This window comes from Argiope bruennichi, chromosome 10 (genome assembly GCF_947563725.1).
Source record: "Argiope bruennichi chromosome 10, qqArgBrue1.1, whole genome shotgun sequence".
NCBI lineage: Eukaryota > Metazoa > Arthropoda > Arachnida > Araneae > Araneidae > Argiope > Argiope bruennichi.
In genome coordinates, this window is record NC_079160.1 from 81,950,818 (window position 1) to 81,967,043 (window position 16,226).

At 27.8% G+C, this 16,226-nt stretch overlaps 1 protein-coding gene across 1 annotated transcript in view; it reads right to left on the reverse strand.

Annotated features, from left to right (window-relative positions):
* The window catches only part of LOC129989250 (anaphase-promoting complex subunit 1-like), a 73,419-nt gene extending 60,277 nt beyond the window's left edge, over positions 1 to 13,142 (reverse strand). Inside the window, exons 1-5 of the mRNA XM_056097641.1 lie at positions 13,028 to 13,142; positions 6,704 to 6,940; positions 5,333 to 5,479; positions 3,906 to 3,981; positions 3,296 to 3,393 (exon numbers count right to left, since the gene is read on the reverse strand). Coding sequence (XP_055953616.1) covers positions 3,296 to 3,393; positions 3,906 to 3,981; positions 5,333 to 5,479; positions 6,704 to 6,886 — 504 coding nt within the window. The 5' untranslated portion in view covers positions 6,887 to 6,940; positions 13,028 to 13,142. The remainder of the gene's footprint in view (positions 1 to 3,295; positions 3,394 to 3,905; positions 3,982 to 5,332; positions 5,480 to 6,703; positions 6,941 to 13,027) is intronic.
* Between the last annotated feature and the right edge of the window lie 3,084 nt (positions 13,143 to 16,226).

Here is a 16,226-nt window from a genome sequence, read left to right on the forward strand (position 1 = left end):
CTGATGACACTGATCTGAATCTTGGCAATTTCTAGTTGTGAGGCGGTTTTGGTTCATTTGAAAGGCGTTGTGTACCAAGGACATGTTCATGACATTCCTACTTTAAAAGATCAAATAACGTTACATGTCAGACGAATAAATGCCGATATGCTGCGAGTCACCGTCGAAAACCTCGTGTACCACATGCACTTATTGGAACATCAAGTTGGTGATCACCTTGAGTCAAATTTGTCACTTGCCATAATAAACGTTTTTCATTGGTATTTGGTGTGTTACTATTTACTGCTTCCATTGGCAGTTATGCATTCTTTTTCTACATATTATGCGCTTGCAGCGCCAGGTTTTCTCATATCGGCATTTTATGGTACTTTTTTTTCTTGATAAATCGAAACCGCATATTTTAATGTGTATGGTGGCAAAATTTTGTTATATTTCGTCCAGTACATAACACGCTAGAAGGCTCCGAATGCCTCCTGTTATATCTTAATCACCCTGTGTGTATGCATATATATATATACATACATACAAGGGGTGTTCAAATGTAAAGGTGCGAAACGACAATGTGGGTTTAAATGAAGATTTTATTTAAAGTATACACCATAGGCCCGAGCAGAACAATCCCATTGATTAACGAGCCGAAGGATTCCTTGTTCCCAGAATTCCTGTGGCCGTGACGAGACCCAGTCCTTCACAGCGTCCTTGCGTTCGCCGTCCGAGTTGAAGCGCTTCTCTTTTAGATGTTTTTTCAGGGGACAAAACACATGAAAATCGCAGGGCGATATGTTCGGGCTGTAGAGCGGATGGTCGAGCTGCACCCACTTAAACTTGGAGAGTTCCGCGTATATGACCCTGTAGACGTGTGGACGCGCGTTATCATGGAGCAGAATCACGCCCTTCGTGAGTAGCCCCTGTCTTTTGTTCTTGATGGACCTGTCTTTTGTTCTTGATGGACCTGTAGTCTTCGGAGGGTCTCACAGTACATATCGGAGTTAATGGTTCTTCTGTGCTCGAGGAATTCAACAAAGTAGCAGACCTTGGACGTTGAAAAAGACGGTGAGTAACACCTTGCCTGCTCGGGGAGGGGAAGACGTATGCTTCCACTGCATGCTGTCCCACTTTATCTCTAGCTCGTAGTGATGGCCCCAGCTCTCATCACCTGCGACGATCTGCTCCAGGAAAGAGGGGTCTTCATGATATCGAAACAGATGTTGAAGTGATAGCCTGACACGCAGTTTCTTGTGCTGCTCGGTCAACTGCTTCGGAACCCACTGCGTGCACACCTTCCGATAACGCAACTTGTCGTGAACAATTGTCCACTCTGTCCCAACACTGATATCCACCTTCACCACCAACATTCGCAATATGACAGGCCTATCACTTCTCACTACATTATCCACCTTGTCGATGAGATCGGCCGTGATGACTGTGTTTGCCTGGCCTGGTCTCAGATCATCAACCAAACTCTCAGGGCCTGCAAGAAAACGGACACATCATTTTCTCGCTGACTTATCTGACGCAGTCTTCCTCGTATACGGTGACCATCCGGCGATGAATAGCGGCCGGTGCAACATCTTCCGCTGTCAGAAATCGGATAACGCCGTGCTTGTGAACGAAATCCTGTTTTCACATGCACTGCAACTTCGTAGACGTAGACGAAAGATTCTGTGGTATGCACAGCGCGAAGCGCTGTTACCCACGATCAGTGATGGTGAATTCTGGGTTGGTAGATTCGCTGGAGTGGATTAAGTCTGGGGTTTGAGTGGAAAATTGGTTCGGTGTTGGAGTATATGCAGTCTTGGGTCTTTGGTAGGAAGCAGGTCCAATCCGGGTGGATTTTACAGAGCAGGAGCGAAAATGCATCTTGCCTTGTTATGGGAGGTGTGCAGGGGTTGGAGTATTGTCTAGGTTTTTGTCCAATGAAGGAATACGGTATGGCTCATGAGAACTTTGATTGCGCTACTGCGATAAGATAAGGGGATAGATGAGGGGAATTTTATGATTGACTTTTAATTTAATATTTATTTAAAATTAATGTGGTCAAGATGAGAAGGTTTATTTGTGAGTCACAGGCAAATATGTTAATGGTTACGTTGTTACAACGTTTTGTGCTTTTTCATTTGAACACCCCTTGTATGTGTATATTATATATATATATAATGATTTCGAATCCTGTCGGCTAAATAATATGCAACATTATTTTGTTTGAAGCAGAGTGCAGGTTTGAAGACATAGACGAGATGTTATATTTTTAATTTCGTTTCATTTCAGTGGCAGGCATGATTTTTTACAAGACGCAGCGCTGCTCAAAAACAGAAGTAAGAAAGAAGAAAAATGGACCAACAAATGACCACTCGCCTTATATAACATAGGATTTCCGGCCACGCGCCAAAGGAATACATATGATGACCTTTGACAAGGGCAAAAGTATTAAATGAAGTATCACTTTCATTTGATATGTAGTAATGATGGCGCATTAGTTTTATAAAGGGATTAATTAAACCGAAAGTGGAATTGGATCACAAAATAAGAGAATTTCTTACTTTGGGCTAAATTAAGATAAAGCTTTGGAAATTAATTTCATTTAAATTAAGAGTTAAAAATATCATCATCATATATAAATATATATATAAGGGGTGTTCAAATGCAAAAGTATGAAACGTACATATAACTTATTCAGATAACTTTTTGTAAAATACTCTTAAAATTTAATAAACAGATATAATATTGAAAAAGACTACCTATGTTTATAACTAAAAATTTTGAAAATTTTTTTATGTAACTATCACAATAAAATATAAGTAAAAATTGTGCTTTCTCAGTCAAAAAAAAAAAAAAAAAAAAATCAGCATAACAAATTATTCTGACAATTTTTATCTGACACTACCTTTAATCAGGTATTTTCCAAATTTATATTTATTGTTTTTCAGGTTTCACCTATGATCGTTTTAAGTAGAAGAGCACTCACTCAACAAATAGGAAGAATCGATTTTGGTAGAATGATTAATATTGGATTGAACTTTATAATTGGACATTTATTAGTGGTTCATGATATAGTCCAATTTAAGCAAGTCAAAAGAAGAAAAGAACATGAAGTGGATTTAGTCTAAACACTAAATAATTTAGCAAGAAAAGTAAACTGTCAGATATACATATTATTTACAATTTAATGAGATACAACATAAGGGATTTTCTTTTTTTACAGAGCATTTAAAAAAAAAACTAAAGGTTAAAACATAAAAAGAGAAAAATGAAATAATATAAACAAACATTAATTTTTTTAAAAATATTTAAATACCTGGAATGGTGTAGTTACAATGTAATCTTCACCACTGGTTGCAAAAACTGATAATGAGGAGTTTTCAACAATGCATATGCCACATAGAGCTTCATGACCTAATTTGGTATAATTTTTCAAGAAATAATTATAGTTTTGTGCATGAAAGATATAAAGAAACAATATCTTGCCATGAAATACTTAGAATTGTTATTTGATAAAAATGTCCTAAATGAACATAACACAAAAATTCATCCTAAAAATGGGTCATTTAATTAAATCTTTTCTAAAAATAAACAACTTTTTAAATCGTGTATAAATTTTACATAATGATCTTAGTGAACACAGTATGTTACAATTAAATTATGTCAATATATTAATAACAATTACGCATCAACTTTTTTCTCCAAAAAAAAACAACAACTAATTTTTAAATATTGCCAGGAAAATAAATAAAATTAAGAGCAAAATAAATAATAAATCTAAACAAAATGCATCTTTTCTAGATTCAAATGGTCATTGTGCCTAAGATTATTAAATGTTTTGCTTTCATCACTTTTTTTATCATATAAAAGAAAAAAAAATCACTTAAGTCTTACCTAAAATTTAAAAACAAACAAGAAACTCTTACCAGAATCTTCCATTTCAATAGCCGAATCAACAATTCTTGGTTTACAGCTCCTGATTCTAAATTCTGTCCACAGAACCTTAATTAACAAAATGAAGAGAGTTAGTGAATGCAGCATGTTAAATAACAGGTCAAATTATCCAAAGAAAATGTAATTGAAACTAAAAATTGTTTCCATAAAACACGAAGGAAACTCCCAAATGGCAATGTTTTCACAAACTGCTAAATCATGACGTAAACAAAAGTTTTTTTGTTGATTACTTAAATTTTATTCTCCTTATAATAAAATGACAATTTTGTTTTAATTCATTCCAATAATTAAGTCAATAATTAATATCCATTTGAAGATGAACTTCAAATACTAAGTGGCAAAGAATTCAAAATTAATATTTATAATGACATTTAAAATATCATTATAAATAATATTTTTGCAAACTTTCTAGAGCAAAATCTGTCATTAAACAGTTCAATAAATAAGCAAATTATTGAGAAAATTTATTGATTTCAGCTATCATAAATAAGACAGTTAATATGATAGAAGTATAAAATTTTCAGAACCAATACACACACACAACCAATGCAATTACATCTGTTGCACAAGATTCTGAAAAGCATTTAACATCAAAATTTAGAAATTGGCAAGTTTAATACATAAAAATTGTGTCAATGAATATTGTAAAGACATAAAACATGATTCACAAACTTTTTTTTTTCTTTTCAGCAAAATAAAAAATGTTGTGGATAAAGGTCAAAAGCATGCAGTTTCAAAAATTTTCTTAAAATATAAATTCATTTCATGGGTTATGTAAAATTTCAAAAAATATGCACATTAAATTGACAATATTTAATATTTTCCATTATAATTCCATCATCCTAAGAAATGAGAATGAATGTAAAAGAATTCATGTTAGTATGATAAAAAATTACAGTTCTTTCTCTTATGATTTTTCTGTTTTATTCTAAAATAAAGATAGGTTAAAATGGATGCCCTGCTTTCAAAACTCCATTGAACAAAAGTTATTTGCAGAATTTTTTTAAGAAAATAAATGCTCCAAGCAAAAAATATATTCAAATTTTGTATGTAAAAATAAAAGACATTTGATATGTACTCCTTTTCCTTCACAGCCTACATAAAATCTAAACAATAATCCAAGAAAAAAAAAAAATGCAGCATATCTTTCTAAACTAGCATTAACAAATTTGCATTCTCAATTATTATTAACTCAGAAATTGTTTTTGAAAATTTAAAAAAAAAAAAAAAAAAAAAAAAAAACCTTATATTTGACAAATTTACTAATGTTATCCTCATTGTTAACATCACTTATTATGATCTTAGCATCTTAAGGAATTTTCTTTTTTAATTTGTGATTTTCTTTTTAAATTCTCAAACTAAAAATTCTCTTACCTTCTCTAAAGAAACATTAACTTACCTGCAATACATTACTTTCCATTGTAAATGATTTTTGTGCTTTTCTAACTCCATGGCCACTACTTTTGCTCCAAATGACAGTTTTTCCATTCCAATAAAATTCTCCTTCTGACTCATCATCAGGGTTTTCCTTTAAGAACCAATGCTCCTTAATGGAAAAAAAGGGGGATGAAGTAATTAACTAAATGCAATAAAAAAATCATGTGAATATGTGTGTGTCTGTATTTGCCACTTCGATCAAAAATCCAAGAAAGTCTCATAATAACACAGGTTAGTGAAGAGATGGGTAATAACCAAATACACTTATATGGGAAGATAATTTCTCGGTCTAAAATTTTATGTTTCAACATATTTCTCAATATTTTATAATAATTATGCTATGTTTGTGTGTGTGTATATATAGTTTATAAATCTAGTTTAGTTTATAAATAGATTTATAATATAGTTTAGTTTATAAATCTGGACATTCACATTTAATTCTTCATTTCAATGTATTCTCAACTAAAAATATTTTTTCCTGTTGAAATGATAGAGAAAATATGAATTAATAGAACACAAGTATTTAAAAAACAAAGGATCAAAGATTTAAAAAATAAATGGGGTTAAATAAAAAGTGATATTTTAAGATAAATCTCATGAACATATCACAAATACCGGCAAATTATTAAAAAATATATATTATATATATCAATAAATGTGTCTCAATTAAAAAAAAAATTGAAAAAAAAAATGAAAAACAATAGTTTTGAGAAAATTGTGAGCCGCACACTAGAATAAATAGTATAGAAATAAATATATTTTTTGAAATAGAATAGAAAAATATACTGTGTGATATAAAATTATTTATATTTTCAATAGTTACTATGCAAATTATCAATAAAATATATGTTCCATATATATCTCAAATGAATTAATACATTAATTTAGTTTTAATTAAATAAAGACTAAATTTCAAGGAAGTCTGATAGGGGAAAAAAAAAAAGAAAGAAAGAAAGAAAGAAGAAGAAGAAGTTTATCTAAAACCTGCTAAATGCCAACTCTAACAGAGTGTATCTCTGCTGCCAATTCTACATAATTGTTGATTATTGAATCAATCAGGTAAGAGGAGATACTGAAAAAGAATACACTAAAATACTATATCATGTAATAAGCAATATTTGCAGTTTTTGTACCAAAATACAAATTGCCAATGTTTCAGTTCTTATCAACAGTTAAAAAGGTTTAATATTTGCATTAAGAATTTGAATCATGCAATTTTAATACAAACATTTAATGTTTTATTAATAACCATGCAAAACATAAACATATATTTAGAGATCCTGTATTGACTAACAACAGTGTGCAATAAAAGATGTAGAGAGAGATTATATACTTCTGTTTGGTCTTTCAATGTGACACCTCGGAGAGCTTTAAGCAAATCTCTTGTAAGACTATGATCATTGGTTGATGGAGCTGCCGGAACATTTTCAGTGGGTAGATAGACATCCCCAGGGTGAACTTTTAAGTGTTCTCGACCCAATGGAATGAATTCCTGGGGTTCTCCAGCAGTAATCATTGCCTCTTTGCCATCCAGATTTGCTGCCTTATCACTCAATATTTATACAGTTACCTGAATTAAAATATATTCTTAATTTTAAATGTATTCACTATTAATCACTTATAAGAACCTAATAAACAGCTTCAAAACATACATTAGGAAGTGTATATTTCTTATTATGAAAGGAAATAAAGTTCCATTCAATTACCATATCAGCCATTTCTATTAGATTAGTGTATTGTGGAATTTCACCGATAAAAAAAAATTGACAGGACTACAATGAAAATTTGATTGATACAAAAGTTGAAACCATAAAAATTGGATTTAAAAATTAGCACAAGAGAGGGGGAAAATAATTTATCAGAAAACTGATTATAAATATTTCATAATTTTAATAAATAAATGGTATAACTCAAAAATATATAATTTGAATAAATTAACAGTATATTGTACTTTGGATACAACAATTGAACAAGGAAATTTAAAAACAAATTGTAGAATTCACATGTAATAAATTTAATATTTTTTTAAAAAATGAGAATTTTTATTGCATTGTAAATTTAATACACTTCCATACATGATAAAATAATTTCTATAATTGCTTTTACTTCCTATTTATCTAAATAAATCTAAATTATAAACAATATTTTAACATTAAGTTCAGAGGAAATTCAGACCTGAGATAAAATTTAAATTACAAAAAAACATATGATTAAAAGTACTCAAATCAATCAAATTCCACAGTATATAAAATCTGAATCAAATAAACATATTAATCCTTTCTTTATGAAGAATATAAATGCTGTTTCTAATAAATATTCTACCTTCTGATATAGTTTGATACATACATTGTACCAGTACTTTTCTAATGACACTATATAAATCTATACGTATTTCTCCCCTCCCCCCATAATAAGGGACAGGTTTATTGCTGATGAGGTAAGCATAAGTAATCTTATAGGGGACCAGAGATCTTTCATTTTAATGATTTGAAAAAAAAAAAGAAGGGACTGTCTTATTTTTCTGTTAAAAATTCCTTTTTTTTTTTTTTTTTTTTTTTTTTTTTTTTTTTTTAAATCTTATATTTAGAAATAAATGTCTTGGAAACTACAAAAAATTACATTGATTTCAAATTAAAAATTTAGATAAAGCAACAACAACAACAAAAAATAATAATGCTTAATACTACCACACCGTACCCAATTTTCTAGCAAAATTTAGTTCTATCTTTACTAAATAATGTAACAGCAATAATAATTTTTTAATGCACAATTTTAATTCAATGAATAATTAATAAAAATTTTAAATCATAAATTCAACTACAGACCAATAATCATCCCACCTTTGCCTGAGGAATAAATCCTTTCCCCCTCTTCCATTCTTCTTCCTAAATAATTGCCCATATATCTTCATCAACATCCCACTTAAACATACAATAGTAATCTTGCATCATAGCTGTATCCGAATTTCCTTAATTAAATCTTCCCATGTCCTATATAATTTAGTAATATTATTTTCCTGGTTCTTTATTTAAATTAAGACTTCATTAAAGATTTCAGGAAAATATAGTATGAACCAATTCCCAGTATTACTCCAAGTGCAGCATATTTGATCTTTTCATGAATATCATGCTTTCTTTTTTGGTTTCATTTATAGTATCTGCAAATGGAACATCAAGTAGAAGTTTTTATATACCAAGAACTTGAAATGTGCTGAATATTTAAAAAGAAGACATAACAATTGCAATTGTGCACCAAGACTGCTTTGAGACTTTTTTGGGGGTATCTGATGTTTGAGACTTTTTGGGGGGGTAAACAAGTGTTCTCATCAAATAATATTGATTCTGAAAAGGCCTGTTAATTTACAGATATTCAATGCAATAAAAAAAATAATCCTTCTTTGGAGAGGGGGGAGGAGAAACCTTGGGTATAATCTCCCTCAAATGTATACCAAAATGATCTAGCAGAAAAATCATTTTATGAAATAGGGAAATTTTTAAATAACCTATGATAATAAGAAATTTAACCATAATTTATACCTGAAGTCTTATTTTAAAATCTGATGTAATGGAATTTAACCACAGTAGACTACATTAGAAACACTATATAGTAGTTACTACAGTCCAGTAAACAGTACTGCTAAAATAGTGCAAAACATAATAACAGTAATAATAATAATAACAATACATTGCTACTAAAAACAGTATTGCAAATTACAGTAGAAAAACATGCATTGAATTGACAAACAAAAACAACAAAAAAACTATACATTATTATTGTGCCACTTTTTCCAAGCAGCTTCAAAACAGTATGATAAACAGTTTCTAAATAAGAATAAAATCTCTATAATTAAATCTCTAGAATTAAAATTGCCACATTAAAAAATTATTCACACTTATTGTAGTCAAAAAAATGCCCATGGATTTTATTTCATCCATAAGAAGAAATATAAATTAAATAAGAAAAAAACTTTCACTGATTTTTACTGCAACTGAAATTCAAGGATGACTAGAAGACATTTACAAAGAATCAATAGATGCTGGTGTTTTGTATATTAATTTAAGCTTCTGTTATACAAATCACTTTTCTTTGGAATAAGATTTTAATTTTAAACTCAGCTGAACTTTAGATTTCTTATAATGAATATGGAATCTACACAGAAATATTTAATAGAAACAGAAATATAATAGAAACAAAAAGCACAGAAAACAGGATAAAAATAAAAATGCCACAAAAAACATGAAATCTTGGTAAGTATGGAGTCATAAAGTTCGAAAAATTGTTCCTGTTGGTATAAATATATTTCTTTATTCTTTTTTTTTCTTTTTTTACTGAAAAAATTAACTATGTTTAAATATTTTTGGAATGAAAATTTGTAATATGCCTTTCAAATCGGTAGTAGATTAAATAATATGAATAATATGTTTTCCTGAATTTATTTTCAATCACAATTTAATCATTTTTTTTATAATAACTTGCCATTTTTGACAGTTTCCAAATAGAATCTGAAATCAATTTGAAAAAGTTTAGCTTGACTTCCTCAAACTTTAATCGAGATTTAAACTTTTAAAAAAAAAATCTATATTTTATAATAAAAGTTTTCAAAATCAATTAATTAAAAATTCAATGTAAGCAATTCAGATCATTTAATAAAAGAAAATTTAAATAAAAGAAAAAATTACAAAAAAAAAATGCAACCAATTAAAATTATTGTTTATTTTAAATCTGTAAATGCTTTAACTAGTAAAAAAAAATGTAACACTGAAAATTAAAATCCCTTAATTTATGATTGTTTTACATAACTTGAATAATATCTTTGTTTGTTTTTTAACATTATATTTAAGAATAAGATACCTATATTTGATTAAGTAAAAATAATAAAGCTGGTAAAGAAATTAAAATGTCTTATGTATATAGAATTTTTGTAGTAAAATAATGAAATATATATACACATATAAAGTATTCTTGATTGAATTACTTAATTCATGATATTTATGTGTGAATAAAAAAAATCAGTTTTCATATTTTTATAGCTTTGTTGCAAAAATTTCTTGTGGAATACAAAAAGAAGGGAAACTTTTTTTTCTAAATCTTAATTCCACTGAATCATTGCATGTCTGATAAATAAATATCATAATTTTTTATAATAATCTAATCAATAGCAGTAAGCATCAATATTAAATTTATATTAAATATATGAAATAATATAACAATCATTATGCATAAAAAATCATATACTGTTTGTCCAAGACGAGAACACTTCCAGACAACCATTTATGTTTAAGGCGGGGCATTATAGAAGCAGGTTCCGGTAGGGAAGATCCATTTTGAATGAGTAGAATTGGATGGAAGTCTGGGGGGGGGGTATTATTTTTCTTGGCATCAATCTGAAGCAATAAAAAAACCTGTTGCCCATTCGTCTTCTAGCTTTAGCCGCAGTTGCACATATTTTTATATTCACTTACCTTACTTATTTTATAAATTTTTACTTTCGTTAATATTAACTGCATTTCATTATTTAATAATTTTTTTTTCTCTTAAATTTTAACATTCTTTAAAATGCCTTTTCAATTTAAGAAAGAAGAGACTTTAAAATAACAATTAAAATTTAAAATTGAAGGACATTGGGAGTGAAGAAGCTTCAACCCCGAAATGACAAAATAATGCAGGAATTTATGGATCATCTATTGCTATGCTGTTTATGACTACTGATATACATTGAAAAGAAAAGCTCATTTATCACCCTATTATTTGAATTGACAGTTTGTGAGAAAAAGTTTTCTTTGAAATAATTAGATTTCTTTTTCAAGCTGCGGAAAATGAATAAATGGTCATATGGAATATTACCTTAAAACACGGGACATCTGGCATGTGCCTGAATGAACACTTGAATTATTTTCAAATTTAGAATACTTTTACATATAAACTTTGCAAAATTAATTAAGTTATAGAAAGCTTGTGCATATTGAAAATAAGTTACAAATCAAAGTTAAATTTTTTAAAATCTAAAAATTGATGGTATATAGTATAGTATGGTTATTGTTAATTTTATGTTTTGGAAAATATCATATACATAAAAAATAAATAAATAAATATAAATTTTGAAATGTTTTAAGCATATTTAACAAAGAACGTTTTACTTTATAACAGAATAAAAACAATCTTTTATAAAAATAATTAAATAATTATGATTGATTGTTATATTGTTTGATATATTGTTTTTATGTTAAATTAGACAGATTATCTCGAGCTTGCTCTGGAGAATTTGATATTACTTATTTATATAAATTTAAAACAAATGAAATGAAAACGATTAATTCTTTGTACATATGATTCTACTTCTTAATTATTTTTTTTTTCTTCTTGTGCAATCATTAGACATACAAATAATTATTCAGTTTTTCTAATTGATTTGCATTGTTCTTTGTATACATATGTTAGGAATATCATATATTTTCAATATTTCGAGTACACAAAGATTTTCAGCTTAGTGAATTATTTTTTTTGAATTTGTTTTCAAAAGTTAAATGCAATTATACCAAATATTGTCAATTTGGCATTAAATGTGGTAACGCAAGAAATTTGAGTGAATTTCTACCACTGTGAAATGAACTTTTAAGATATAAAATATTCAAATCAATCTTTTCTCTATTAAATTTGCTTTTATCTATGGAGACAATGTTTGCTTAAATACTAAATAATTCACATTTATTGTCAATTTTACCTTTCTTTCATTACCTATTTCACACTAACGATATAGTATATAATTATTTAACATTAATCAAGTTACTTTAAAAATATTCACAATATATTATCAAATATTTTTTATCATTTTAAATTTTTTATTTGTATCAAAGCTGCAGTCAGTTAAAATTCATTATGAACTTTTTGATTTGAAGTATGGTTCCTTAAGTTATGGATAGAAACAACAAATAAAACTATAAAAACCCCTGCTTGTAAACTGAAACAGAAAAGTTTTTCTGATATAAAATAGTTCAGTAAAAAATTACAAATAAACATATTTCAATACATTTCATTTTGGCAAACATTAATTTTTCATTTTAATAACCAGGTTTAAAGAATATTATATCACATCAGAAATCTGAGTATTTAAATTATGGTTAAAAGCATGTAACTGATAAAGTTGAGCTTTGAATTTCTTAATCAATTAAGAAAAAGCAAACAATTCGGTATATTTTTCGGTGCATTCAGCAAAAAACTGAGTAAAATCATGGGGAAGTGTGAGAAATAAAGACGGTGCATCAAAAAATATCATCTAGGTGATTATTAGACAACTGTAGGCAAATTTATTTTGCTGTATATTTAAATGCTCGATTCTGTAAAAAATGTTCAGATTAGCAGCTAAGAAATCTAGCATAATTTGACAGAGATTCGCGAAAATTATGTACCGTATACTTCAATTTTATTAAATAACATATAAATGTGTTAATGTACAGGGATCTGCAATGCTACTGTTGTTTTTTCAGTCAAAATATTTGCGAGGTTTTCAGCAATGAAAATAAAATTGATTCTACTCTTAATCACCTGACGAATTCATAAAAATTTATTTACATTATAATTAGTAATTAAATAAAACAAAAAGTTTGATTTATTGTTATAATTTTTAATGATAAAAATTGAAAAATCAAATAAACCTTACCTATTCAAACTAATAATTTAGGACTCTGTAAAAAGATTTCATAAAATCATACAGGATTAAAATTCATTGTAGTAATCGGTAAAGACAACAAAACCTAGCAATGTTTTGAATTGTGAGTGAAGTCGGATAGTAATAGTCGCAGTATATTCTCTCTTTTTTTATTACTTTTCCTTTCCGATGGAACTCAAAATATTTTGATCAATATTTTTAATTTCAATCGCTATATTCAATTTAATATTGTTCTCATCATAGTTTAAAATAAACAAAAAAAGTCTTTATAATACGTGTTTAATTATCGAGAGTTTAAAAAAATTTATAACATGATGTAATCCGCACATCAGAAAATTAATAATTCATATCTCATTTAAGTAAGAAAATAACGCATTTTTCCGATTTCCTTAAAAATTAATCAGCATCTTTCCAGGCTCATAAAAATGATCGATACTGCAATTGGAATCTATATTTTATATTGCAGTGAACTAGCGGAAGTGATACCACAAAAACTTTCTCACACATCCCATAGAACGTCTTACTTGACAATGGCGTAACATAGATACGAAATATTTACTTTTGGAATGAATATAGCATTTTTACTGAATCTATCACGTGTTCTTTGGCATGTTATTTCGCCATTAAGCCCTTGCATAGAGTCAATAGCATCCGAAAAACGAATCTATTAGATGCGCTTTTTCTAATCAATTGAAAAAAAAATTGGTACTTATCGATTTTAACAGCTACCAAAAAGTGACTAGAAAATTTTTTTTTGTCAAATTATACTCAAACGTATATAATAATTATGTGCATAAATATGGATCAAATCACGTGTGAATCATGTCATATAGTTTGACATTGAAATCGCCAAATTAGCGAAATCTTTTCTTGGCGCCGTTACGGCCGACAAATACCCCAAAAGAGGAGGTACAGGACTACAATTGTAGTCATAAAACTCCATACCAACTTTAATATATTAAAGTTGCCCTTTTAAATTAGCGCATTTACAAACTTCTGAAAGTACAGACCAACAATAGTTAGCCCCTCATTGGATTTAGCTTAAAATTTGATTGTGTCTACGCTATAGATGTTGAATGTGTGTACCGTATTTAGCCATTTTGCCTTCTTCATTTTGTAATCATCATGTTAACTTTTATTAGAATAGAAGGACAAGCAGACACCCTTTGAACAGATTTTGTGGAAAATTTGATAAAAATCTAGAAATTTGGTGTAAAGGTTGCATACCAAATTTCACTCACTAGCTAAAAGCGTTTTTAGTTATTTTTGTCACAGACATTTTCCAAAAATGTGTTTTTCGAATTTAGGAAAGTCTAAAATTTGTCAAAATCTTGAGTTTGAATTTTTTTACAATTACTATACTTCCCTATACTATGTATTGCTAAACATTTTGAAATTTAAAATCCATTCCCTGTGATCCGTATAGTATTCAAATAAGGATGTATACAAAGAATTCTAGTCTTTACTTTACTTATATCATCATTCAAAGAGAGCTTTCGAAATTCTTGTCTGAATTAAAATAGCTTATATAATTCTTCCCTTCAAAAAAAAAAAATCTGTTGCATCTGTACTTAAATTATTGAATATTATCGGCATCATATATGTGGGAATTCCAGGTAGCACAGATATATAAATTACATACATTTCCTATCATTTTCATAAAATAGTGGAATAATAATTATAAACAAATTGTTTGAAGTTGTATTGTTTTAATGTAACTTGTAATGTATTGTTTAAATAAACTTGGAATTGGAACCCTGGATTTTATTTTTACTTTGCATCCAAAGAATAACCCTTATAAAGTAAATATAATTATATTAAGATAATCATTTATCTTACTATAAATAAAAGTTATTGTGGCAATGCTTGTTCCACAATTTTTTTCTAAACAACTGGGTCGACTTCAACCAAATTTTATATATTTATTATTTAGGATAAGAAAAAGAATGCTGTCAACTTCCCAAAGTGCAAATAGTAGCAAAATATTCAATTAATTAGAAATTACCTGAAATGTTGCCTTTTTTCAACATTTTTAGAGCAATTTTATTTTGCAAAAAATATTTTGATATCTTTTAAAAATTCACATTTTTTTCGCTTTGTAAATTTGTGTAATTTTTAAGAAATTTTCTAAGAGAAATAATAAAATGTAGCCCAGACGATTTCAATATACAGTAAGATTATGGACCTACCATTTTTTGAAATTGCTGTTTCGTATCTTTTGAAACAGAAATTTAATCACAATAATTTTTTATTATTAATGTATCTAAAAGAAATAATGTGGTACCTTTTTCAAGCAATTAGAAGCGACTAAGGACACTAAATCATATACCATGAGATGTAATAAAAAAAAAAGATTATAAGAATTTATATAAAATTATTTTTACATCTCCATGAAAATATTTAAGATTCTGAGCAATGTTGGGTATATTAACTAGCACTTTTTAAATATCAAATATTGTAATGTAGAATCCACATGAATCTTTAGATAAAAAAATTTTCAAGTTAGGAGAAAAAAAAAATAATAATAATAAAATGGCAATTACATTAAATGAAACAATTTAACTTGTTTCTAGCCATATTGTAAATCGACTAAATCTAAAATGAAAGGAAAATTTTAATTTTAAATCAGAAAGCAGTTTTTTTTTTTTTTTTTTAATTTACACACTTGGGTAATAAAGCTTCTTTAACTTTTTATAAATAAATATTCCACAAATAAAAATTCTACATTGTTTAAAAATTCTTCATTCAAAATCTTATCATGGGCAGAAACAAAATAAAATAAAAATAATCAAGCATTAATTAAAAATGAATTAAATCTGAAATATACTCAATAATAAAAATCAGACTAAATTCAGATTATATATACATATATTGAAACCAAAATCTTTTCGATGCTTTTTATATAACCCAATACAAAACAAGCTAAAATCTAGCAAACTTAGGCCAACATTATTTATTGTTTTTTATAACCACACCAAGTCATTTACTGCAAACAATTACCTAACTGGTAGCTATTTTTACAGAATTCTTGTATATACGAATTTTTTTTAAAGGCCGAATTAAATACACAGAAATTCCAGTAAAATTTTTGAAACCTTAAAGCTTTGTGTGCAATTTATTAAACAATATTTAATTCAAAAATCATTTTCAGCCCATTTTATTTTAATCAGTTTATAAGAGTATTATAAAA